Genomic DNA, 25562 nt, shown 5'->3' with positions numbered 1-25562 from the left:
ATCTCTCTTTGTTTTTCAGATGATTATAAATGGTCGTGTAATCGATTACTACCAGACAGACACTGTGCAAAACTGGCAAAATAGATTCGGAAGAGTAAGCTGGAATTGAATTTTGCGGTACAACATTTATTAAATGTTATTTATGCACATACTCACATTAAAACTGATATTTATTTCTTGGATGCAAAATATCACGCCCGAAAAGGTGCGCTGAGTATGGAAAGAAATTATTCATATTTGAAGGTTTTAGTTTGCGGCCGAGAAATCTGAACCTTTGCTGAGGTTTTGCATTAGGATGTTCTCTGGCGTTACATTGAAAATAGGTTCCTTAGAAAAGTATGCTTTATATTGGTGTATAATAATAGGAAAGCCATGAAATTGTAATTTTGTATAATATCAAGGACTAGCAAACTGAAACACCATAATTTTATGATAATAAACTTTAGTACAGAAGAAAAAAGTAAGAGATTGCTATGAATGCATTAGTGATTTACCAAAGACGTACTGTGATTTTGGCAAGATAATGAATTTGACCTTTCTTCTTTCTTCTCCAGTTTCCTTTTCTTGCAGGACTGGCAATGGATGTCAAAAGAGCAAACAGAACCCTGGAAAATAACAGTGAAGTGGGCATACACCTATTAGACTATTTCAAAAAGTTGGCTAAATATCTAGAGACCCTGGAAGTGTAAGTTCACGCATCGTTACTTGAAATGTACACCGACAACTTTGACAGCGTCTAAGGAATAATAATGACAAAAGCGCGAGTTGTTGCTAGATTTGTGAAATTTAATCACAAGCAAAGTATGCACGCTTGCGCACGATAAAATCAGACACCACTAACCTTGTAGCCTACCGTATGTAATCTTATATTAAAAAAAAGTGCTTTGTTTCGTTTGCTCTCACAAACATGTTCTATATTCTTACCATATGAACAAACACGTAGGAGAATGATAGGAGAATGATGGTAAAAAAAACATGGTAGGAGAATGATAAGTGCATACCGAAAATATTTTTATCGCTCAGAGTCAGATGATTCCTCGGGAAATTTTGATGCATGGCTCCGAAAAAAAGCATGCTCATATTTCACGGCTATTGACTTGCACGTTGACGAGCTATTTCTAACCTTGCACGCCAAGTAAAGTACTTCAACAACACACGATAACATAGCGTCAGTTTAAACAGTAGTAACCATGAAGAGCAATGTGTGCTGCAAGAGCTGAGGTGCTTTCTTCACGATGGACTACCAGCCCACCTTGACACCGACAATGACAACACCGAGTATGTGCATGGAAGTTAAGAGAAACACCGTGCGCAGCATCCACGTTGCCATCCTACCACCGGTGACAGAGCTTGTGCTTGAGTTTCCACCGCTTTGTACCAACTCTTCTGCGCGCCGTACTTTGCTTGCCTTGAATGCAATATAATAAGCCGAAACAAGTATTTATGGCTTCATCGAAAAGCCAAGCCTCATGATTATAAAGATTTAGTTTTCTTTAAATTGAAAGTTTCTTTGCGAACACTCACGCACTATAGTGATCGTTGCAGCTGGGTGCTGCTGCTGTTTCACCGAATGAATAAAACTTAAGAAATTGAATTACGTGCTCTATGGTTAGGTGATGCCTCGGCGCCCCAGTACAGCACCCAGATCCTTTCCGCATTACGCCACAATCACCCGTGTAATTTAATCGTGCCAATGTCAATTATATATTTTCGCCTGTATCACATTGCGTAGCGCTGGTGCGCGAGAGCAGATGTATGCGCTCGCACCCGAGCAGATGCTCAGGGGCTGCTTTTGGACAGCGTGTAACGTGGATAATATGGGTCGTGCGAGGGTCTTTGGTATGAGCGTGCACTGACACTGCAGTAACACAGAAACTAGCACGCACCCGCCGTGGTTGCTCAGTGGCTATGGTGTTGGGCTGCTGAGCACGAGGTCGCGGGATCGAATCCCGGCCACGGCGGCCGCATTTCGATGGGGGCGAAATGCGAAAACACCCGTGTACTTAGATTTAGGTGCACGTTAAAGAACCCCAGGTGGTCTAAATTTCCGGAGTCCCCCACTACGGCGTGCCTCATAATCAGAACTGGTTTTGGCACGTAAAACCCCATAATTAAAAAAAAAAGAAACTAGCACGCGGTAATGCACTACTTATGCATTTAAACATAGCTGCGCTGTATGTAGATTCCAGCGAGGTGCATTGAATTGGCAACTTGTTTTTGGGGATGATGTTTTTCAAATATTGTCCAGAAGTTCTAAACGCACGAAACTTGGACGGTCTAGCTTAAATCGTGTCACTTGTTGCTGGGCACGTCTTGACCCGGCCAGATCGATCCACCGCTCCGTACTAGAGGAACAAGAATCTGCATTATTGTGATAAAGAAAAATAAGTCGAAAGGTTAGTGTTCTCAATCGCCTTCTCCCTAACTTTCTGAAAGATAGCGTACATATTGCAAATGCGGCATGGCAAACACCACACAATAAATTTTCAAGGAACCCACACGCTACCATGCGTCAATACGAACTTGTAATTATGAAACAACAAAAATATGCAAGTTTCCTATGGTCGTTGCATGATTAATATTGCATCCGTAATCGGGCTCTTGGACACATTTATTACAACTTGCATGAATCATTCCCTCAAAAACATGAAAGGAGAAGTACTGTAAAGCTGAAAACCTTTAATTAAAAAAATTTGTAACGCTACATAATAAATGGAAATGTAAAAAGCGTTACTAGAGCATGCGGGGTCTATGTCGGCCTACCATGTCATAACATTTATTTATTTGGTTTAGCATACAAGACTGTTGTGAAGCGGGAAACTACGGTGACGTCTAGGCTTCTAGCACCACAGCATACATTGCTTGTACATAGCTTGTAAAGAAAACTTAAAGTTCGCTAGTAACGACATAAAAGCAGAAAATGAATTCGATAAAATACATGTGCAATATGAAAAACAAGGACACTGTGTAAACCCGTAGAGTACAGGCGACTGAATAAAGGCAAAGTAAAGCCGGAAATAATGGAACTCATGGCATTTTTACTTTATACACACTAAATAAGTGCATAAGAAAATTGCTATATAAAGAAAGAACAAATTGGAATCAATAAGCACACTTTAAATGCTTTCTAAAGGCTAAGTTGGAAGATTGTGTCATTTAGGTTAGTACTTGCGGATGAGTATTTAAGGAATGAGGAATCTGCCATTTTATTAACTGCAGTATGGTTAGTTCTAGTTTTCCTGGTTCGTAAAAATTCAACGTCTGATGTCCCGATTCCGAGTAATATTAGTATAGGTGGTTAAAATACGTCACAATCTTGGTAAATACGTGTTTGCGAAGATGTTGGCTATACATTTCACGAATACTAATAATATGGTCCAGTGAAAATTAAGATGGAACGTGTTCATGGCACGATAAGCCATGACTTAAACGATCAGCTCTCTTTTACATAATATGTAGGTTATTCACGTTGCATTGGGATGTGGCTCCCAAATAAGAAGGCAGTATTGCAGCTATAAGTAGATAAAAAAAATAAAGCTGTCTTTAAGAGTATTTGGTTAATAAGGTTCTGGTATCTGTTAAACATGCCAATTGAGTTCGCTATGTTCGTTATCAAAAATTACAATAGTACACTGCCGTTACATTGCACTCCAATGAACTTGCATTGAGACACCCAGTCTAAGACTTGAGACTGAAATACAAGGGAAGTGAATGAAACAACTGCCTTTTTATTAGTATGGAATGTTGTGAACTTATGTTTGTTGATATTTATATTTGGTCGGAATTTACTCATTCTGGCAACTACAGCAGGCATGTATTTGCGGTAGCTATGATGGGAGGTGAAAAAAAAAAAACAGTTGTGTCATCTCTATAAGGCACTAGCTCAGGTGGCTGGTGAACAGAAGACAAGTTCATGTTTGATAGAATGAAATGCTTTGCTAAAGTCTAAGAAACTTCCGAGCGTATATAAGTGTTTCATGATGAATGCTCTCCCAATTTATGCAGATCCTTAAAGACTTGGTAAAGGAAAAGTGCAAAATATTATTAGACAGACATTTTGCCTATTGCTTCTGCGTGCTGCGAAGTAAGCGGGAAAAATAAAAAGTTGCACTGCGAGTCCTCTATCAAAACGTCTGTGCCACTTAGGTCAATAAGTGAGGCTAACGTTTGCATTCAAGAAACGTAGAAGTGCAGAACTCATTGGCATTGACAGCTTTATTTATTTTTGCTCATTCTCCGGTTATATTCCAGGAGGAAGCTAGTAAACTACATTGGCTGGTACTTTGTTCGAGAGGTTGCGGACGTAATGACCTTTGAGGTCCGAAATTATCTGAACAGCTTTCTTCGTACTCTGCCAAAACCTGGTATCCAAGTGGATTTGAACGAAAATCACTGTATTGACAAGCTCATTGGATATCACGGTGTGATGGAAGCGGGCATCGCACATTTGTACCTGTTGCGCTACTTCGGTGAAGGAGCCATCGAAAACGTAAGAAAGTGGATACATGTCTCTTCAGTTAAGGAGCCATCGAAAACGTAAGAAAGTGGATACATGTCTGTTCAGTTTAGAGACAAATAAGGATTTTTTTACACATTAACCAATATTATTGCAAGAACACTGCCGTCAGTGGCAGATACAAAATATATGCTGAAACAGTTGTTTTCCATCTGCTTTAGGGGCTGCTACAGGGAACGTGGCTTGCTGGAATGGCGGCAACTACGGCAGCAATTGATGCTTGCAGTGTTCTTTACTGTTTTGAACTAATCACTTAAAGCCTACCGATCTGTGCAAGGACCTTGAATAAAGAAGCATGGAAATGCAACCATAGAAAGTGGAGTTTTACTGTTCGATATCATGAAGGAAAGAATGACTACCTAAAACGTTACATGGTGGGCTCACTTCAACAGTTGATATAACTTTACTTCAAACCTAGAAGAATATACTATACGTGTTTCTCAGATTTGTACCCTTAGCAAATATCAACCAAGCTTCAATGTCATCGACGCGTTACACGCCAAAGAAAAATCTTGTGAACAGGATGATTGTGTGAGCTTCGTACTTCTGGAATGAAAGGATCCTAGCAGCAATGGCAACTACTTCGCACGAAAGTCGAGGCTCTCTGAGAGAAAAGAAAGCTGGCTTTCGAAAACATGTTTCTCAGTTTCTTCTTCTTGCGGCTTGCCTGCTGCTTCGCAAAGTGTTGCGTTCGGAAATAGGAGTGCGTAAATAAAATCTTGGGTGCGAAGCTTCATAATTCAGACTTTGTGTTAAAGCTATCTGAAAATACAATGCGTTATCATGACTTAAACAAGCATATGCACCATAGGGAAAATGCAATTTTCTTGGTTCTATGCCTTGTTAAATATGTTTGTGCTGATTTTCCTAATATATGTTAGTTTTTGTTTGTCCTCACAGTTTTTTATTACGTTTTTTTCTCGACACAGGTATCTGGAGTAGCGCATTACCTTAATTCATCATTCTATAGTTTTGTTGGCATGAATTCATGGATGGATACTGAGGCGCACGAGAACTCGCTGCAATGGGTAATCAAATTGCTTTAAATTTCTGATAAACATCTTTCTTATTTTCTTTGTTAGAACACCTCATTATATAATAATTGACATCACTGTCAACCTCCATAAAGCATGCGTGAGCTTCGAGTACTGTGTAGGTGTTAGGTACGCGTGTACGCTATAGACAACTATGCAATTGGAGTAGTAATAATATTTGAGAAATCTTCGGATTACAATAAACCTCTCTATTTGGCTTTCATAGATTATGAAAAGGCATTCAATTCAGTCCAGATACCAGCAGTCATAGAAGTATTGCGTCATCAAGGAGTACAGGAGGCATACGTGAATTTCTTGGCAAATATCTACAAAGATTCCACAGCTACCTTGGCTCTTCACAAGAACAGTAGAAAGTTACCGATCAAGAAAGGGGTCAGGCAAGGAGACACATTTTCTCCAACGCTAATCACTGCATGCTTAGAAGAACTATTCAACCTCTTAGACTGGGAAGGCTTAGGAGGGAGGATCAATGACGAATATCTCATCAACCTTCGGTTTGCAGATGACATTGTCCTATTCAGCAACAATGGGGACGAATTACAGCAAATGATTGAGGACCTTAACCGAGAAAGTGTAAGAGTGGGGTTGAAGATCATTATGCTGAAGACAAAGATAATGTTCAAAAGCCTGGCAAGGGAACAGACTCGCCAGTTAGCCTCTAGAGTCTGTAAAGGAATACGTTTATCTAGGTCAAATACTCGCAGGGGACCCTGATCATGAGAAGGCAATTTACTGAAGAATAAAATTGGCTTGGAGTGCATACGGCTGGCATTACCAAATTCTGACTGTGAGCTTACCACTATTGTTGAGAAGAAAAGTTCAGAATGATGGCATTCTACCCGTGCTTTCATATGGGGCAGAAACTTGGAGGTTAACAACGAAGCTCGAGAACAAGATAAGAACTGCACAAAGGGCGATGAACAGAAAAACGTTAGGCCTAAGGTTAAGAGACAGGAAAGAGAGCGGTGTAGATGAGAGAGCAAACGGGGACAGCCGATATTCTAGTTGACGTTAAGAGGAAAAAATGGAGCTGGCCTGGCCATGCAATGCGTATGATGGATAAACGGTGTACCATTAGAGTTATAGAATGGATACCAAAAGAAGGGAAGCACAGTAGAGGACGGCAGAAAACTAGGCTGAGTGATGTAGTTAGGAAATTTATAGGCGCAAGTTGGAATCAGGTAGCGCAAGGCAGCGGAAATTGGAGATCGCAGGGAGGGGCCTTCGCCCTGCAGTGGACATAAATATAGGCTAGTGATGATAATGAATATTGGACAAAATTTATTTATTGGAACAGTTACATTAGTAAACGAGCTGTATTATGATTTGCTATTACAAAGCGATCACGCACGGATCAAGCACGTTGCCTTTAAAATTACATTGCAACTTTGCATAGGCAGATTCACAATAACGGGATTCGTAGAATATTGTTTAGAAAGCATTGCATTGTTGAAACAGTGATTCATGGGTACCAAGGAACCAAGGGCTCATAGCTAGAGCACTGCATGGACCGAATTTTCCAGCCCGGGCCGGACGTGGGCTCGCCATTAGTGCACCGAGCCCAGCCCGGGCCCGTGGATCCAAGCCCATGCCCGGTCCGGGCCAGTGGTTTCAAGCCCAGGGCTATCCCGTGCCCTCACCTACATGACCAGGCCCGGCCCCGGCCCGCGGCTATGCGAACCGGCCCGGTTACGCTCGGTTGCGCTTAGGACGCCGAGGAACGCCGATGCTCAACAGAAGAAAGGGCACCTGACAGCTGGGCTCTAAAACGTTGAAATTGTCTCCTTTAGGTGATTGGATGCGATATATTGGTTTCTGCTTCGTTTATTGAAAGACTGGCAACATCTATGTTTGTGCGCAGCGTTTCGGGATAATTGTACGGTATCGAAGGCGTCAGAAGGCAATATTATATTGTGCTGTAAGTGCTGATTCTGGAGAGAAGGCAGAGAGGTAGGTGCCCCATACATTCCGAAAACCAAGGCTATAGCGATGCTATCACGGCGGGCACTGTTATTTTGCGGATTTATTGCACGGCAAGTATGCTTATACAGGAAGACGCCCCTTTCAACAAGACTGCTGTTGACAATCCTTGCTCGACTGCACCGAAGGGGAGCAGAGCTGGCCACAGGAGTTCCGAGTGCCAATCAGATTGACATAATGAAATACGTGTTGCAAGGCTAGCGAAATGTTTCGGAACACCTCAGAACATCCAGGGTCCAGTTGTCTAGCACAATGTGCCGGAAATATTGTTTGTTTTCTGACCCAGCGTTCTTACTAAGACCCTACCCTACCAAGTAAGGCATAAATGACCTTTTTGTGAATATCAGGCACACATAGGAAGTTACATATAAGAACACAGTGGATTCAAAGTTGTCATGTATTGCGTCGAATTGAAAAACGTTACAATTGTTATTAGTGAAGTATAGCGAAAATGACGGGTGCATTTACTTTTACACCCGGTTAGACGATGGATATTTTGCTATCGCCTAGTTGTAAAAAGCTGGGTTATGCTTCGTCTGTAATCTTGAGGATATCCAGATTTGTTTCAACACCTTTTGATTTCCAATAAATCTGTTTCAGCAGCCATACGACATACTTTAACGGATGTTGCATATAGATGAAATTTTTTTTAATTCGTTATTGTAAGGTGGCGCGCGGGGAGTACTAGTCTTCGTGTTCCAACTCTGTGGCTGCTCTAGTCTTGTTACAAAGTTTTACTTAACGGTAAGTTAGTCATTCTCTATTGAAATAAGTTAGGAAGTGTGTCTCTTAGGCACCTTTCATGAAAAATTATGAGGGATAGTCAATCTGCCAGAACTGGTAGAATTGGGAATTTGTTCCGGATGCCGATTTTCTTAGGATTATCTTCTACGTATGCAGCCTATAGATATATAATTATTTTTCTCAATAAGCTCGCAAATTACGGTAATATCAGGAGAACTGCTTGTTGAGAGGCAATCACGAAGGCCAAAGAGAACAGATATTGAAACGAATCGTTGTAAAACACGCCTATTGGTCCCCCGTATTACGTCTGCGGAGCTTAGCGGTTCATTGTTTTGTGCGCACTAAAATTGTAAATGAAATACGTTGCACAACCGGGACAGCAAAGCTGACGTGTAGGTTTTCCCACACATCTTTTTGGTGCAGATGTAGAGAGCAGGGTAAAAGGTAGTATGTTTCGTGGTGGCTTTGCGAGCAGTTGTCCCAAACTCCTGATAGTATAAGGATCCTGAAAATTTGTACGTGCATGAAGCATAGACCAACCTCAATTCCGTGCACAGAGACTACTCTGCCACAATATTTCAGAAAAACTTACTGGTATTTTGCACTTTTCATTCTGCAGTGTGACTTGTTACATGAATATTATCCGCCTCTTGAAGTATAGCAAGTGATATGGCAGTAGTGCTCCACTTGTAACCGGTGATTATATTTTTGTGGCTGCGTAATACTCAATGAATGGAATCTGCATGAAATCATAATTTGTAACTTGCCATGTAGTTTATATAATTTCCCTACATTTTATGATTTACAAAATTAACTTGTTACTTATATGCAGATGAGGGAACTGCAGTACCAAATAGGCGCTCCCCATAAACTCCTTGATGAATCTGCTATTCAACAACAGTACGATCTCGTAAGTAAAGACATTATATTCACGTATTAAGGAGTTGTAATTACATACCTTATACTATAATTTGAAAACCACTCTGCTAAATGCGTAATAAAGATTAGGAGTTCAAGTTTGTCAATATGAAACTGCACAACCATAATATATTTTTGATTCAAGGTAATGCAAGGACAGGAATGCAACTGAAAAAATATGGCTATTTTCTGTTATCTTTACCTATAGTGCACTTTTAAAGGGGAAATATTTCCTTGGTAGAGGACGGCGTGGAGGGCCGGCAGTTGCCTAAGCAGCGTCGCCTCAGGGAAATACTGCAGAGTTTATACTGAATTAATTGCATACTCCGGACAGTATGCAAATATCCTGAAAAATATTCAGCGTAGCATGCTCAATACTGAATCTAATTTTCATGTTAGCTTTCTGTTTGTCTAGGCGGATGCGAAGATCGATGCATACGGTGTCAGAAGAGTGTGGTGAACAATCACATATATGGATTGTTCTGAAGATCAAGAATACGTTAATACCAATCTGAGTGTTAAAAAGAAAAATTAATTCTGTATTGTAAAGTCTTATATTCTATGAAGGAAGACTGTAAAACTGTTCTTGCCCAATATTATTGTTTAATATCAACAAAACATGCAAACAACACAGGAAGTGCTCTGAAGTAGAATTGGAACGAAAGAGTCTCCAAAGCAGATATATTTTGCTCAGTTAAGGATTGCTGCAGATGCTGCATTGGCCCCTGGTCTGACTGCCTATTGGAACTTCATGGCGCTTTTGGTCACGGGAATTATTTGAGTTGAAAGTTCATAAGGTAGCAGGAAAGGTGTGTGACCAGTGGCAAAATTGAAAGCGTCAAACATTGTCGCAAGTTCACAAGGTTTCACGTTATCGATGTGCTTCAACGTGCTCCCGAATCTTTGCTGATAAACATTAATGAAAATGTAGCCGTCCTATACTAACTAGGTTTGACTATGAAGTACCGTATGTTCGCTGTGAATTCGGTGAAAGGATGATATCTTGCGAGGTCATCAATTACTGATGCAGTTACAAATATTTTAACCTGTTCGCCCAATACCTGTATTCAAGGTTGTAAATACGATAAAGCCTCATGGCGAGAAAAAGTTCGGCTTCTTTAAAGCGGACATAAAATATAATTTGTAAAACACGGATAATAATACTTCGTTGCACATAAGCATACAGAGAAGGATCGCGTGCACAACTTGAGGGACACGCGAACTAGCCATTGTTTTTGTGAATACCCTAGGCATACATAAAAAGTATTTTATCGAAGTACGCACTCTGTGTTCGTACGAGATATAGCGGATAGCTTAAACTTTGTACTTTGCAGAAAGCAGCCGACCATGGCATTACAGATTGCTATCTCCATATAGTAAGACTGCTAGTGCTGTGTCCCAAAGCTTGCTAATAAGCTGCAGGAGCGGAATTAGCTATTTGGGATGCATTATGCAGGCACCTGGGCGTCATGTCAGACACGCGCAAAAAACTTTTCACTGTTCCTAATTTCATGACATCATAGATGCAGCAAATATAAACCAACAATGTAGCCTTCCTTGGCACTTTCTAATGCGAGATGCAATAGACACAATCCAAATAATCATTACCACAATATTCTGTGCTTCTTTAATGAATGAATACATCATTTATTCGAAAGCATGGCTCATAAGCCTAAGTGATGTAGAGGGAGGGATGACCACCAAGAAAAAAAAAATGGAATAGACGTGACCTAAAACTGTTACCTTGCGTCGCTTTGCTGTTTACTGGATAACATATGTATTCTTTTTTGTTCGTTCATATTCAGGTCAAGGTAGGAGCGCAGGACACTCTTTTACGGTATATATACGCCTATCGGGACAACAATTTTCTCCAAATGCTGAGAAAAAATGGGCAGGCGTACGATAGAAAAGATATGTGAGTACAAAGAAGACAACGACATACTGGTGACATGAAAATGTCACTTTCAGGTTATTTACTTGAAACGTTGACATTTTCTTGCTGCAAATTTTCCTCCTCTGAGATAGTAAGTGATAAAGCTAACTGAATGTAATTTTAAACACAGACATTATTTTCATGCTCTTAAAGAAGTTGTTACTTTCTGAATATTTGGTATAGTTATCTTTCTATGATGTGGGAAGTGCATTAAGTATGGTCCCTAGCGCAAGATTAGGACTTCCTACCAAGCCTATTAGAGTGCCATAAGATAATGTAGATTGCACATAAGCGAAAAATATGCCCGTTTGGCATAGTATTTATATGTGTTTTATTCACTGTTTTCATCATCAAGCACATTAATGAGTTTTCCCCTAAATTGTGCATAACCAGAATTGCTGCAAATTACAAGGTCTCAATATCTCAATTCTTTATTTATTTTTTAAGGTATATGCAAAATTTAGCTCAGCTCAACACACGCAGTAGAAACATCCTAAAATAATAAAAACAGAAATAGACAATTTAAAATTTCTAAACATGCCTATTACTATTGCAGATTACCACTTTGGTCCAGTAATGGCCACAATGTAGACTAGTATTTTCAGAAGTGTAAAACTTCAAAATTATCCCGCTGCGTAGGTGGTACCCTCAGAAACCTTGTGAGATTTCTCCTACGGGCAGATTCTCTGTTGCACTCCGACGAGGGAATTTTATTTCAGGCGTCTGTTCCATAGACATCCTTTCCATTCTTCTCCTATGTCTCATGCGGCTAAGAGCTATCAACTCCAGAGTTGGAAGGACGGCCGACTTTTGTAGAACCCCCTCAAAGCTTTCGTGGTCTTTGTTGAACCAAACTATGGCTTTAGAAGTGGCCATCTCCACAACGCGGATGCCGAGACTCAGTCCCAGGTTGTCCGGATGGCCGAGGTCCGCGTCAACGAGCAGGGGATTCTGTCCGATGGCTGAGAGGGGAGGCAAGGGACTCCCAACCCACCCCCCTGACCCCATCCTGGAAAATCAATAAAAGTTATTATTTCTCTCTCTCCAAAACAGTGCATCAAGAAAATTTCGTTTAGTGGCACTGGAACCAAATCTTGCCGTAGACAGCCGCGTTTTCAGTATTGGCCTCAGCATAGCAAGAGATGCGCTTTTCATCTGCCAGCTGCTCATACGTAAAAAGCAGGGCCATTGCTTGGGCACTCGTAAAAGTTCCCAAATGAGCATATGCCAAATTAGCCAAGGCTAGTGCTCGCTTGCGCTTACACCAAGAAAGCTTGGCATCTGGGCAAAACGTGTGGCTGCGAGGGTCATCAGCCTAGCACTAAAAGAAAAACGAAACCATCATAGCGAGCTACCCTAGATTTGAATAATTTTCGCAGTATTCCAAAGCAGCATATAGCTTTTTAAACATGAAAATAAAACGTTGATGCTAAATTTTGAATCAACGATCTAAAGACTATTTAGTTAAAAAATGATGCGATTTTTGACCCGAATCTCCCCTTAATAATTTATTTCACTTTAAGATAAAAATTTGGGCTTTAGGCTAACATGTCTATAGACAGGGCGGTGAAAAATAGTCACCTAGCCTGCTTGAGTGAATCATTAAGGTGTAAGTCGCTTGTCTAAAGAACGCTATGTGGAACTATCAAAGTTTGGTTTTACATGTCACAAGTAGACTTGAAGCCTGCAAGAAAAACAGGGCAAAAAAATACAGACGCGGACCCGCCCTTGTCCATGTTCTTATTTTCGTCCCTAATTTTTCGCGCTTGAATTCTGCTGGTGACGGATACCAACATGCCTGATCTCAAGCATCGCTTAATCAAATATATATTTTCTGCATATCGATAGTGTTGTGGTGTTTCTGAACATGTGCCGTTTTAGTTTCTATCCCGCCAATGTTTGTCTTCCTTGCCTAGGCTGTATGTAGGGATCACCTCGAATGACATAGCGGTCCGTAAGGACATGCCCATCAATAATCTTAGCATCGAGTATATGCTAGTGAAGGCGGCCGGCCAGTGAAAAACGATTGTAATGAAAACTCCGGTGTGCGAATTCAGACACATTGGCCTAGCACGCCATTTGAGTGGTGGGAGGTACAGCTGACCGGTGATACCCTGGCGGGACAAGAAGCTCTCGTTCAGCAATTTCGTCGAGCAGCCATGGCCAGTGGAGTCCTGGAATGGGACCACCACGAACTCGACTTCAAGACCAACGACCTAGATGGTCCAAATAAATGTTTTTTCTATCTCTCCGAGGATAGTGTTAATCGTGGGTGGCCAAGTGGTATAAGTGCTGGTGATAGTTGCATGTCTCTCAATCCACGATTACATAGCAGCAAACAAGTTTGATTCTGTAACTGAATTTGGGTGCATTATCGTCATTTTCGGCATTGTAATAGACTTTCGGATTGGCCATCCAAGTATGTCGCTGCTGTTTACTGAACAATATTGAAGAATTGCTAACTCCTCTTTGCGCAAGTCTGTAACATTTGAGTAATCTAATTCATTCCTACTTCTGAAACAAGATCATTGATAATATGTGCAGCTGAATCTAAGCTTTATGGATGCCATTCAGCGTCGTTGATAACTACGGTAGAGTAGCAATGTCTTTTAGACAGCTGACAGCAGTAAGCGCTCTTGCTGCTTGAATTAATAGAATTTTTCGCTCCCGCCTTCTATAGCGACCGCATAACATATGCGATGACCTTTTCAAGTTTGTATTTTCATTCATTCATTCATTCATTCATTCATTCATTCATTCATTCATTCATTCATTCATTCATTCATTCATTCATTCAGTTTATTCCCTAGACAGTACTGGATGGCTACCTAGGCTAAAAGCTGTGTAGACAGCTTGACAGAGGCCCAGGTAGCCGTTACAAGGCAGATACAACGAAACGGCAAAAACAAGATACTTAGCAAATAATGAAAGTGGGCATGTAAGCATACGTATATGTTGATAAACAAAACCAGCAAGTAAAACATAGTATAGGATCAAAATATAGAGAGTGTGCCATCAATACACAAGAAAACAGATAGAAATATGAGTATTTTATTAAAAAATTGCCATAACAAGACATTTATTACAACACTTTCACAAAAAATGCTCGCAACTGAGATTTAGACATGTATTTCGTTTCTTTGTATTTGTTCAGAAGTAAAGGAAGATTGTATTGTGCCATTTGAAGTTTGTAATCTGTTCGAAAACGTGGCAAAAACCACGTGTGTGTGCTGCGTGTATTTAACACAGGTCTGTGTACAGTTAAGCTCACCGCTGTTTCTAAGAACCGTCTAAATATTTTATTTGAATGATAAAAAGACACCAGAACACGATAGTCATACATGTTTTTTATGCGAATTATGTTGAAGATTTGAAAAGCGCACTGAGTAGATTCACAATATTCAAGGTTGGCGATCTGTCTTATAAATTTTTTTTGCAAAATTACAAGTTTTTGAATGTTTGCTTTAGTTGTTGTTAGCCAGAACAAATTACAATAATTAATGCGAGAAGCAAACAATGCATAATATATTTTAATTTTAATATTTAAAGGAAGCGCACGACCAAGTGACATCGCACCACTGACAGATGCAAGATTTTTACAAAGGTTTAAAATGTGTGAATCCCATGAAAGATTTGGAGATAGTGTAATGCCAAGAATAGTGTGTTCCTCAACTATGTCTATGTCATCCTTACCACATCTAATGACCTGTTCCAGCCTAATAGCCTTGTTTCTGGCTCGAAAAAACTTAACTTTTGTTTTTGAAGGACTAATTTTAAGCGAGTTTGAGGAAGACCAGCGAACAATTTTGTCAAGTATATTGTTACAGTCAACCGCCAGTTTGGTCGCATCAGGACCAGAAAGAAGCACGGTGCAATCATCCGCATATATAATGAAATTTACTGTCAAATGAATGTTAATTATGCTATTTATGTAAACATTAGACAGAAGCGGTCCCAATACGCTTCCTTGCGGTACGCCTGTTGTTATTGTTAGTAAAGATGATTTGTGCGTGCCGATACATACATACTGGCTTCTGTTTGTAAGGTAAGATCGAATTAAAGATAAAGGTTTACCACGTATTCCACAGATTCATAACTTATGTGCTAAAATTTTATGGTCAAGTGAATCAAATGCCTTGCTGAAATCTATGAATAAGGCTAGAGTTATTAGTTTCTTTTGAATGTTTATTAGTACATGTTCTTTCAGTTCTAATAATGCTGATTCGGTTGACCATCCCTTACGAAAACCATGTTGTGATTCTGACAGAAGCTGTATCCTCTGAAAAAAGTTATTGAGCCGATAATGCAGGATTTTTTCAAAGGCTTTAGCAAAGATAGGTATAATAGATATAGGTTGGTAATCTTTAGGCACGTTTTTGTCTCCGCTTTTATATACAACAGACACTCTTGATCGTTTCATTGCATCTGGGAATTCATCTAGTTCTATCGACAAGTTATATATGGATGCAAGTACGGGCACTATGTATTAAGTATTGTTTTGATTTCTCTAATTTGGAGGTTGTCTATGTCTAGTGCTCTCGTATTCTTTAAAGACATGAAAGTCCTATAAACTTCGACTTCATCTGTGGGATGAAGGAACATACTTTCAGTCCACATATTGGCAAAGCCATCGCCGTGTAGGGGATTTGTAGCAGGAGTGTTATTGCCAACGAAGTGCTTATTAAAAAATTCTGCGAGAGCATCACTAGTATACACTCTGTTTTCGTGCGTTATTTCTTCCGGAGACGCATTTTTTCTTTCATGGCCTAAAACTTTATTTACTGCATTCCATGCTGCAGAGGAGTCCTTGTTTGAAATGTTACCAAAAATATTTTCGCAATAAGTTGCCTTAGCTCGCCGTAGTTCCGCATTTAGCTTATTTCTAACTTCTTTGAACTTCTTTAGTGCAGTAGGACATCTTGTCTTTAAGAAAGCGTGGAAAAGCTTGTTTTTGCGATTCATTTCTCTTTTGTGTGCAGGCGTTACCCACAGTTTTCCTATTTTTCTGGATGGTCTGAAAGTTTTAAAACGAAAATGCATCATGTAAATGTTCGTAAATGTCTCCAGAAATTCTAAATATGCGTCCTTAACATTTATTTGTTCCTATACGCACGACCAATCTTGCGAAGAAATATTAGATTTGAAAGCGTCTAACCCATCATCGGAGATACACTGAACCGTAACTGCGTCGCACTGACGTTTTCCGGTTTTCCCAGGAGCATCATAACGCATAAAAATTGGACAATGGTCGCTAATTTTCCATGCTAATGTACCAGCGTCACGAATTACAGTTTCGCAGTTTGTAATTAGCAAGTGTAGCGCAGACGAAGTGGACACCGTTACTCGAGTAGGTGTTTTGATTATATTAACAAAGCCTGATGAAAGTAGCCTCGTAGTAAAGTCACGCGCAATAGGTGTGTCATCAAGAACATTTATGTTGAAATCACCTCCACAAATTAATGTAAAATTATTTGAGCGAGCGTATTCCAACAATACCTCAAAATAATTCATAAACAACATTAGGTTGCTGTTTGGAGGGCGATACACCACAGTAGCTAGCTCAGAGCTATTTTTTACACATAAAAATTCACAGTCACCGGTAATTGCCGAGTATTCTGGTAGGATTTCAAAGTTTTTAGAGATATCAGTGTAAAGAGCGACACCACCTCCACGCCGATTTGTGCGGTTTATAAAGAAATTTTTGTATCCTTCAAGACACAAAGTATCACATCCTTCGTTATACCATGTGTCTGTCATCATAACTATGTCAGATTTAAAAGAGAATTCACTTAGTAAGTGTGTAATAGTGTCGTGTTTCTCTTGGGCAGATTGTACATTAAAATGCAGTACAGAGTTTAAGGACCTAGAGCAAAATGTAATCATATTAGGTGAGGCAGACTCTTGGTAATTTACAGCCATTACAGTCAGCTGAAAAAAAGAACACGCACTGTTTAAATTATCTTTTCAAGGTCGCCCTCGCAAACAATCTTTATGGCATCAGAAGTCTCAAACTGCTGGCGAAGATATTTTCATTGAAGGTCCAAACCGACTTCTACTGGTTGTCACGTTTCCGCTTCACAGCCATGCCAAGCAACTTCTTTAGAGCCGGGAAGAGGTGTTCATTTACGTATATCGATGCTGTGTTGTCTAGCCCAACATTAGAATTAGTAATCCGAGCCTTCCTTGCCTTGCTTAGTATCGCTTCACGTTTTGCGCGTGACTTGAGTTGAACAATTACGTTCGTTTCCTGAGTGTTACGAGTAGGGACACGATGAAAACACTCAATATCAGTTTCCCTTATCGGCTCACCAACAGCGTTTCCTATTTTGGAAACAATGTCCCTGAGGTTCTCCCCGTCTTGTTTCAACACGCCCTTTATTTCTAGGTTAGAGTTCCTGGAATACTGCTCCACTTATACAACACCCCTCTCAAGTTCTTCATTTCGAGTTTCCACGAATGTGCACCTTTCCTTCAGACCTTTATTCTCTTTCTGTAACGCAGCATTTTTAGAAATTTCGGCCTCAAGTTTCTTTTGCAAGTCTTCTATAGACTCATGTGCAAAATCAAGACTTTTTGTGATGGTTTGATGCTCATTTTTCAAATCACGAATTTCTGCTCTCAGCTCTCTTTCAATGCCTTCTCGTAATGTCTTAATTTCTTGACGGAATTCATCTTTAAGCCGAAGCATTTCTGCCTTCATCTCCTTTTCGAGCTTTGCCAATTCCTTAGCCATCTCACTAGGCACACACAAAAAATGGCGTCACATTTTTGACACAAGTTTACAAGCAGAAACTACTTTACACTTTGGCAGCAGCAACGGCAAACAAAAGCAGAAAAAGAAATATCGTACAGACGCTCTGCCACTAACCTGCAGCAAAAAGGCAGAGACGCACTAAGTTGCTGCTTGCAGTAAGCCGCCGCTGCCGCCAAGTGAAGATTCCACCGGTGAACAGCTCCTTTTGTAGCTTGAGGTGCGTGACGTCCGGGCCCAGGCTGCAGGTAGTCGCTTGCTGTTGATGGCACACCACTTGCAGCAGAAGAGACAGATCAACGCTCGTACAGGCACGTGTACGCAGCCGGATCGGGTGGTGGGTGCGCAGTACAGACAGCCACGAAAGCAATCTGCAGCAAAAAGGCAGAGACGCAGTAAGTTGCTGCTTGCAGTAAGCAGCCGCTTCCGCCAAGTTACCAGACACCCATGCCAGACACCCATGCGTATACTACTTGCGTTGACGTAATCTTTCGCAGCGGCGACTTTGTCCAAGTGCGCCAGCACTGTTGTCGATTGGAGGAGTTGTGCTTTTGGAATGTTTCGGCTGGCGCACTTCATGTCGGCGTCTTATTTCCTGTCAGTGGCGCGGCGGTGCACGAAAAGTGCTTGACAAAGTACCTATCCTCGGTTCGGGAAGACAAAACCTAGACTTGCTCTTGTCATGCCCCAGAACCAGGATATCCTCTGCGTAAGGAAAATGGTACTTTCTGGCTTTAAGGTCTGTCTGGAGGACCTGCCTGAAGTATAGCTTTAGTTCACTAGAGGTGATCGTCGAAGTTCGAGGGAATGAAGACAACTTTCTCCATGTAGACGAGATAGGTCTGCCACTTTAAGTGTTACAACCCCGTCTACAACAAACGCTGAAATGGTTATGAAATCGTTATCAGCCCAACCGCTATCCTGAGTACTGGAACTCAGACCGGCGGTTCATTGGGCAAATAAATCCAACGATGTTTTGTGCACATGAGCCCCACTTACGAGCGCTAACAAGTTAGGACAGAGCTCATCTACCTATCTGAGTATGACAGTAGCTGCTACGCGTTATTTGTGATGCGCGTACTGTTGTCTGGGCTCCTTTCTGGCACTTTTGATGATGATGAGGACTATTTATTGGAATTCCCTTTCGAAACATGGAGGTGAAAAATAGTCACCTAGCCTGCTTGAGTTAATCATTAAGGTGTCCTATACACAATTTTACTTGTAGCATTTTCGTATACATCTCATTAATCCTTTTTCTCCTCAAAACTTCTCTGCCTTGTACCGCTTCATAGGCCTGTAGCGGATCCAATCGTATCCATCTCTTCCCTACTTTTTTTCCCACCACTACTCTAGGTCTCTTGCGGAGACAGGTTGATGCTTCGATCCATATTAAAGGCAAGCCGTCCTACAAGCGCTTGGACTTAATATAGATCGAAGCATGAACCTGTCAGCAGTAGAGAGAAGCAAGAGACCTGGAGTATTGGTGGCAAAAAAGCATCGAAAAGATTAATATGATTATGCAAGCCCTCCTAGAAGCGCTTGGATTTAAAGATCTCTCGATCTAAGTTCCCACTTCCACGTATTAAATGACTAAAGCTGTCTTCTGAGGAATTAATTGAGAAGCGGTGCATTCCCAGTAATAAAGGCCCACTAAACATATTGACACGTGCACTGATTTATCCTTTTCTTGACGACAGCATTTCGACTGCTAATAACATAAAGCTAACAACGCCTGCATGATTTAGAACCTACTTGGATGTTATCGTTGATTCTATCTGTTGAGTAAGTTCTCGCCGAACCGTGCGTAAAAAGATTGTGTGCGCGACGTGAATTGTGTGGTGCTTTCTGGAAGTCACACGGGCACCAGCGATTACCCTGGAATCATCGATGGGTCATGTATAAAAGCCGGCGCGCTTGACCCGTAAATCAGATTTTCGACAATCGCCGACTCTGCTCGCCGCTATCTTTGTGCTGGACTGTTGCTTGTTTGTTCTGGGCACAGGTTCGCACAATAGAGAGTTTTTTCATGATTTATAGTTTTTGTTACTGTGTTCTTCACCGTCACTACAACGTGAGAATATGCAGTTCCATATGACCTTCCATTCGAGATTCGGGAGTATACACCTTGGGACGGGGCATCTTGTTCCTTTGATTTGAAACAGCACCATAAAACGACATAGGATCGCGCCACATGCTCTCGTCAATCCTATGCTATCATTTTTAATCACTCGCATTCCGATATGCATCCTTAGATATCCGCAAGCACCTCGATGTGCGTCCATATAAATCCACCGGTACGTAGGGTGGAGCGAGCGCAATGCACATCTAGAGGGTTTTTGAAGCAACCCAAACATTTGTTTTGTTTATTTGTAGACCTGGGGATGTGGCGATAAAAAAATTTTGCCAGTTTATTAGGACACAGTGAAAGCTCTAGTGTTGATTGAACAAAAGCTTGAACTGATACTGCGCATTTCAGATGGCCGGTGTCAACATTAGCTACTGATGGGAGGTACTCGGAATTCTACACTTGTTTAGGTAAGTTTAGCGCCCCTATGTAACAATTGCAGCTGTAGTAAAATACTAATAAAAGTCGCTATAAAATTATTCCCGGCAAAATATACTGTCATTAGTTTTTGTTGCTTCGAGTACGAAGCCACAGAAGATCCAGTTTCGAAGAAGTCTTCAGGATTTCAACTGCTCCTGAAAAGTTTCTCGTTGTTTCGTTAATCACCACCCTCTGTTGAGCAGCGGTGCGCCTGCGATACACTTCAGTTACGACCAATGAGCATTGGCCTCTCCAGAAGTAACAACGTTTTCACGCTTCCAGTTGCAGAGACGTCAGTTTAAGTATTTCTTTGAATTATAACAAAATGACAAGAAAGAAGAAAAAAGAAAATCCACTGACTAATTATTTGTGCAGCGAAACATTGTGTGTACAAACGCCCGTAGCTCGCATACGAGCATTTCGAAATGTCCTCGTAAACGCTGAGGAAATCAGCCGACATTCGGAGGCAATCTAAAAGCTTTTTTGAATTGTAATAAATTAAATTTAGTGAAATAATTGCGAATCTCGTATATCTCAAGCGTTGTAAGTTTTGATATACTGGAATTTTTGAGCAATCTGCAATGGTCCTGATGTCTTTGTATGAGAAACTTTCCCCATACTTATTCAACGAGTTGAGAAGTTGGAGTCAAGGTTCCTACTCGTCGAATTCCTCGCCAATCGACGTTGGTTCCTGTCACAGAGACTTGCCCAGTACATTAGTAGATTTTCGCATTTATTACATAAGTTTTTCGTGCTGACGAAAAACAAAAAAAGGAGTATTATCTTGTCAGTGTACTTGTCGCTTGTGTGAGGGACGCTCGGCGGAATACTTTTATGAAATGTGTTTCAGGGAGCGTAAAATCAGCTCCGCATGAATGTGGTAGAGCGGGTATTATTTCTCGAATAACAAAAAATAACATAAGTGCTTGTACTGTAGACCACCTGAGTAATCCTTGTTGCACGTTTGAACAAAGTTGTTTTTACAAAATGGTTTTCAAGATATTGACGTTGTGCGCAATTATAAGCATAGCAATATAATGGACGTTCCTGCATTAATGTTCTCTCTTTGTAAGAGCGGAAGCTTATGACAGTATTTGGGCACTCGCCACTAAACGACACAATTTGTGCAACAGTGGTCCTCATGGCTAAAAATGTAATAATGCCAATACTTCAAGTGTACTGCACCGTCTGTCGTCCAACAGGTATGCCTGCAGGCGCGCTTCAAGAACCTGTATTCAGATATAATGCGTCAGGGTAAGTAAATTCCTTCAGTGTATTGAACTATATGCAGCAGTCGCTCAAGGGTAAAAACTCACTTCTTTAGCTGCTGAGAGCTTTCATTCTAGGTAAAGCAGTTTATTTTGTCCACTTAGCCACCGTGGTGGATCGATGGCAATGATGCTATGCTGTGGAGCACGAGGTTACGATCTCCATTCGCAGCAGCGGCCGCTGTATTCCGTGGGATGGAATCAAAGCCGCTACGGTACCACTCTTGAGGTGAACACCTAAAGGGCTCTAAGTGGTCAAAAATAATCTGAAGCTCTCCGCTATGATGTTTTTCATATCGCTTGCGTGTCTTCAGGTCATTAAACGCTACACGCCAAAGATTTCAGTCTTAAAGGGTCCCTAAACTATTTGGACAAATTTTGCAATGCGTAGGGTACAGCTACCGTACAACTTTAGCGACACATTTTAAGTGAAGCGTCTCATGTTAAGAGAGCTACGGACGATTACAAGTAACCCTCCTCCCTAGTTGCGCTTTCTCTCCTCAACTCGGCGCTAAGCTCTGCCTTCACTGGCTCTGCTTCATGATGATGATGATGATGTGTAGTGTTTAATGGCGCAAGGGCCAGCTATGGCCATGGAGCGCCATGACATATGGTGATGGGTTCTGAATGTATTATGGATGGAGTGGCCAGTGGGTAGCAAATGGTAGATAAAACGTGGCTGTAAAGATGCCTAAAACAATTCGCTATATATTGCGTAAGATATATGAGTGTTAAAATAAGGACAAAGACTAATGATGTGAGCTATGAGCGGAAAGGTTCGTTACAAGGCTCTGCTTCATGATGTGACGCGCTGTCGTATACTTGCGGTTGTCTCGGAGCCAGCGCGCGAAGCCTCTCTGACCTCGCTACAAGCCACCTGGCCGCCGATCACCAGCAAGAGCTATCCAAGCAACGTGCGTTGAGAGCGTTCTGCCTTAGCGCCGAGCGTGTCCGGTATTCCGGTAACCGCAGGCGAGCTGGGCGTCTTGGCGGATGGGCGGAGGCGTAAACGAATGCTCCTACATACTACTACCGCTGTGATGAAGGGGCTTTATAGCCTAAGCCTTAGCGGCGGAGCGCCTGTACGGTACAGCCACCTGGGGTCACAAAGCTTACCCACTCAAAATACTATCGCTGTAACCAAGTGCAAAACATTTTAAACGCAAAAAACAACGTGTTCTCTATTACGCTCCTGCTGAAAATTTACAGCAGCAAAGTAGAATAGACCTGGTTACTGGTATATTAACTCTTTGTTTGTCTGGTTTGTCTGGTTTGTCTGTGCCACCAGGTGGCTGCACCATGCGGGCGTTCATGTTTGCGCCTCAGCTCATCCGGTAAAACGCCTAGTCCGCTTGCGCTTGCGTTTACCCGAATACCGGACAGGCTAAAACTCTCTATTGTAGTCGCAGTCCTCCGGCGTCAACTGAAGGCCGCAAACGCGTAGGTGCTGGCGCCGATCTGATGACGACAACCCGATGCGCTGCAGCCATTCCACTTAGATGTTGCCTCGAAGAAGGACACGATGTCGCCGCTTGACATGTCACCAATCGCTACGTTTGCAGCCCACAACGTAACGAGCGATTCATGGTGCTCGCGAAATGAAAGCTCGAGACCTACACTAAACGCGTAGCACGCGAAGAAGCAGAGAACGGAGAAGACAAGCAGACGACACTTGTGTGCCGGAAGTGCTTGAGTGTAGTGATAAATTGTCGTTTTTACTTCTTTCTGTTACTTTTTATAAAAACAAATTAACCATAATTCCAGCTATGACGAATAACATTTGTTCACCATAAAGTAGGAAAAATTATTGATGATGTGACCTGGGTAGCCAGTCGGATGGTTCGCTCAACTTACGTCAATTTGGCTAACTACGTCAATTCAGAGGGGGCGGCTGAAAACTGAGAGGAGCAGTGCCGCTTCGATCGGTAGCGATGCGAATTTTTACAACCTGAAAATAAATTCCATGCTTTACGCGCAGCGCGTAAAGGCTTCACTTACGCACCTTTCGTTGTCGTCGTTTTTGTTCCCGTCCTCTTCATTGCGTACACAGCGCAAGAAGAAACTGTGAACAGCCATCAACTAGCCCAATTGATTGCCTTTTTGAACTTCACGTAATGATCAGAAGGACCTACCCTAACTACTCAGTACGTTTATACAAAAACGGTCAAAATGGTTGATATATTTTTGAGCCTGTCTGGTATCTTCATATTTGTTCGTCTTGCAATATAGCCGTCATTAAGCTTGCAAAGAAGCTATCATTGCATAGGAAAGTGGTTCGATGGTCATAGCTTAGAATTTCACTCCAGCGCATATGAGTCTAGAATGGTAAGAATTGTAGTCACATCAATATGGTACACAGCAAGATGTCACGGGTTTCACTCCCTGCCACATTGGCTGCATTACGTCCTATCGTGACTGAGCCACACTGTTAAAATGTACACAATATGCCTCCTGTCCAACAATAAAATGACGACTGTACGTACTGGCAATTCTGTTCATTCTGTGCATGTTCAAAAAATGAAGCTTGGTTCGTGGCTTTGACAAGGTCATCGACGGTGCTCAGGGGCTCCAAGCTACATCGGCAGGATTGTAATAGGCGTTGTTTTATGCGTGCGAAGAGGAAATACCGGGTGGGTCTAATGCACAATGGGTCGTTCTAGCGTTGTTCTAGCTGCATTTGTGAAACTGATGGTCGTAGTTGTGTGTGCTGTGCGTACGCTGCCCAACCAAGATGTTTATTCTTGATAACCTGCTTCACTTAGTGAATGCTCTTTATATTTGGGCATGACGGCCACCACTAGAAAAACTGGCGCTGTATTTGGCATACCGTAGCATAAGGGATCATGTTACACACCTTCCCAGTCGACCGCATCGGAAATACTGGAGCGCGCTGAGAGTAAAAGCATCATCATTATCATCATCAGCCTATATTTATGTGCACTGCAGGACGAAGGCCCCTCCCTGCGATCTCCAATTACCCCTGTCTTGTGCTAGCCTATTCCAACTTGCGCCTGCAAATTTCCTAACTTCATGATCCCACCTGGTTTTCTGCCGTCCTCGACTGCGCTTCCCTTCACTTGGTATCCATTCTGTAACCCTAGTGGTCCACCGGTTATCCATCCTACGCATTACATGGCCTGCCCATTTCCATTTTTTCCGCTTAATATCAACTAGAATATCGTCCATCCCCGTTTGTTTTCTGATCCACACCACTCTCTTCCTGTTTCTTAACGTTACTCCTAAGATTTTTCGTTCCATCGCTCTTTGTGCGGCCCTTAACTCGTTTTCGAGCTTCTTAGTTAACCTACAAGTTTCTGACCCATATGTTAGCACCGGCAGAATGCAATGAGTGTACACTTTTCTTTTCAACGACAGTGGTAAGCTCCCAGTCAGGATTTGGCAATGCCTGCCGTATGCACTCCAGCCCAATTTTATTCTTCTGTAAATTTCATTCTCATGATCAGGGTCCCCTGTGAGTAATTGACCTAGATAAACGTACTCCTTTACAGACTCTAGAGGTTGACTGGCGATCATGAATTCTTGTACCCTTGCCTGGCTATTGAACATTATCTTTGTCTTCTGCATATTCATCTTCAACCCAATTCTTACACTTCCTCGATTAAGGTCCTCAATCATTTGTTGTAATTCGTCTGCATTGTTGCTGAATAGTACAATGTCATCTGCAAACCGAAGGCTGCTGAGATATTCGCCGTCGATCCTCACCCCTAAGCCTTCCCAGTCTAAGAGTTTGAATACTTCTTCTAAGCATGCACTGAATAGCATTGGAGAGATTGTGTCTGCTTGCCTGACCCCTTTCATGATAGGTAACTTTGTACTTTTCTTGTGGAGAAG

General features: G+C 41.6%; 1 protein-coding gene across 1 annotated transcript in view; it reads left to right on the top strand.

Moving 5' to 3' along the window:
- The window catches only part of LOC119463665 (uncharacterized), a 55816-nt gene extending 32768 nt beyond the window's left edge, over positions 1 to 23048 (top strand). The window contains exons 7-14 of the mRNA XM_049655315.1: positions 20 to 94; positions 555 to 685; positions 4252 to 4489; positions 5446 to 5544; positions 9128 to 9205; positions 11019 to 11128; positions 20374 to 20432; positions 22999 to 23048. Of these exons, the coding sequence (XP_049511272.1) occupies positions 20 to 94; positions 555 to 685; positions 4252 to 4489; positions 5446 to 5544; positions 9128 to 9205; positions 11019 to 11128; positions 20374 to 20432; positions 22999 to 23048 (840 nt within the window). The remainder of the gene's footprint in view (positions 1 to 19; positions 95 to 554; positions 686 to 4251; positions 4490 to 5445; positions 5545 to 9127; positions 9206 to 11018; positions 11129 to 20373; positions 20433 to 22998) is intronic.
- Positions 23049 to 25562: the final 2514 nt, after the last annotated feature.

The sequence above is a fragment of the Dermacentor silvarum genome, chromosome 9, assembly GCF_013339745.2.
Source record: "Dermacentor silvarum isolate Dsil-2018 chromosome 9, BIME_Dsil_1.4, whole genome shotgun sequence".
NCBI lineage: Eukaryota > Metazoa > Arthropoda > Arachnida > Ixodida > Ixodidae > Dermacentor > Dermacentor silvarum.
This window is presented reverse-complemented; position numbering and strand designations above follow the sequence as displayed.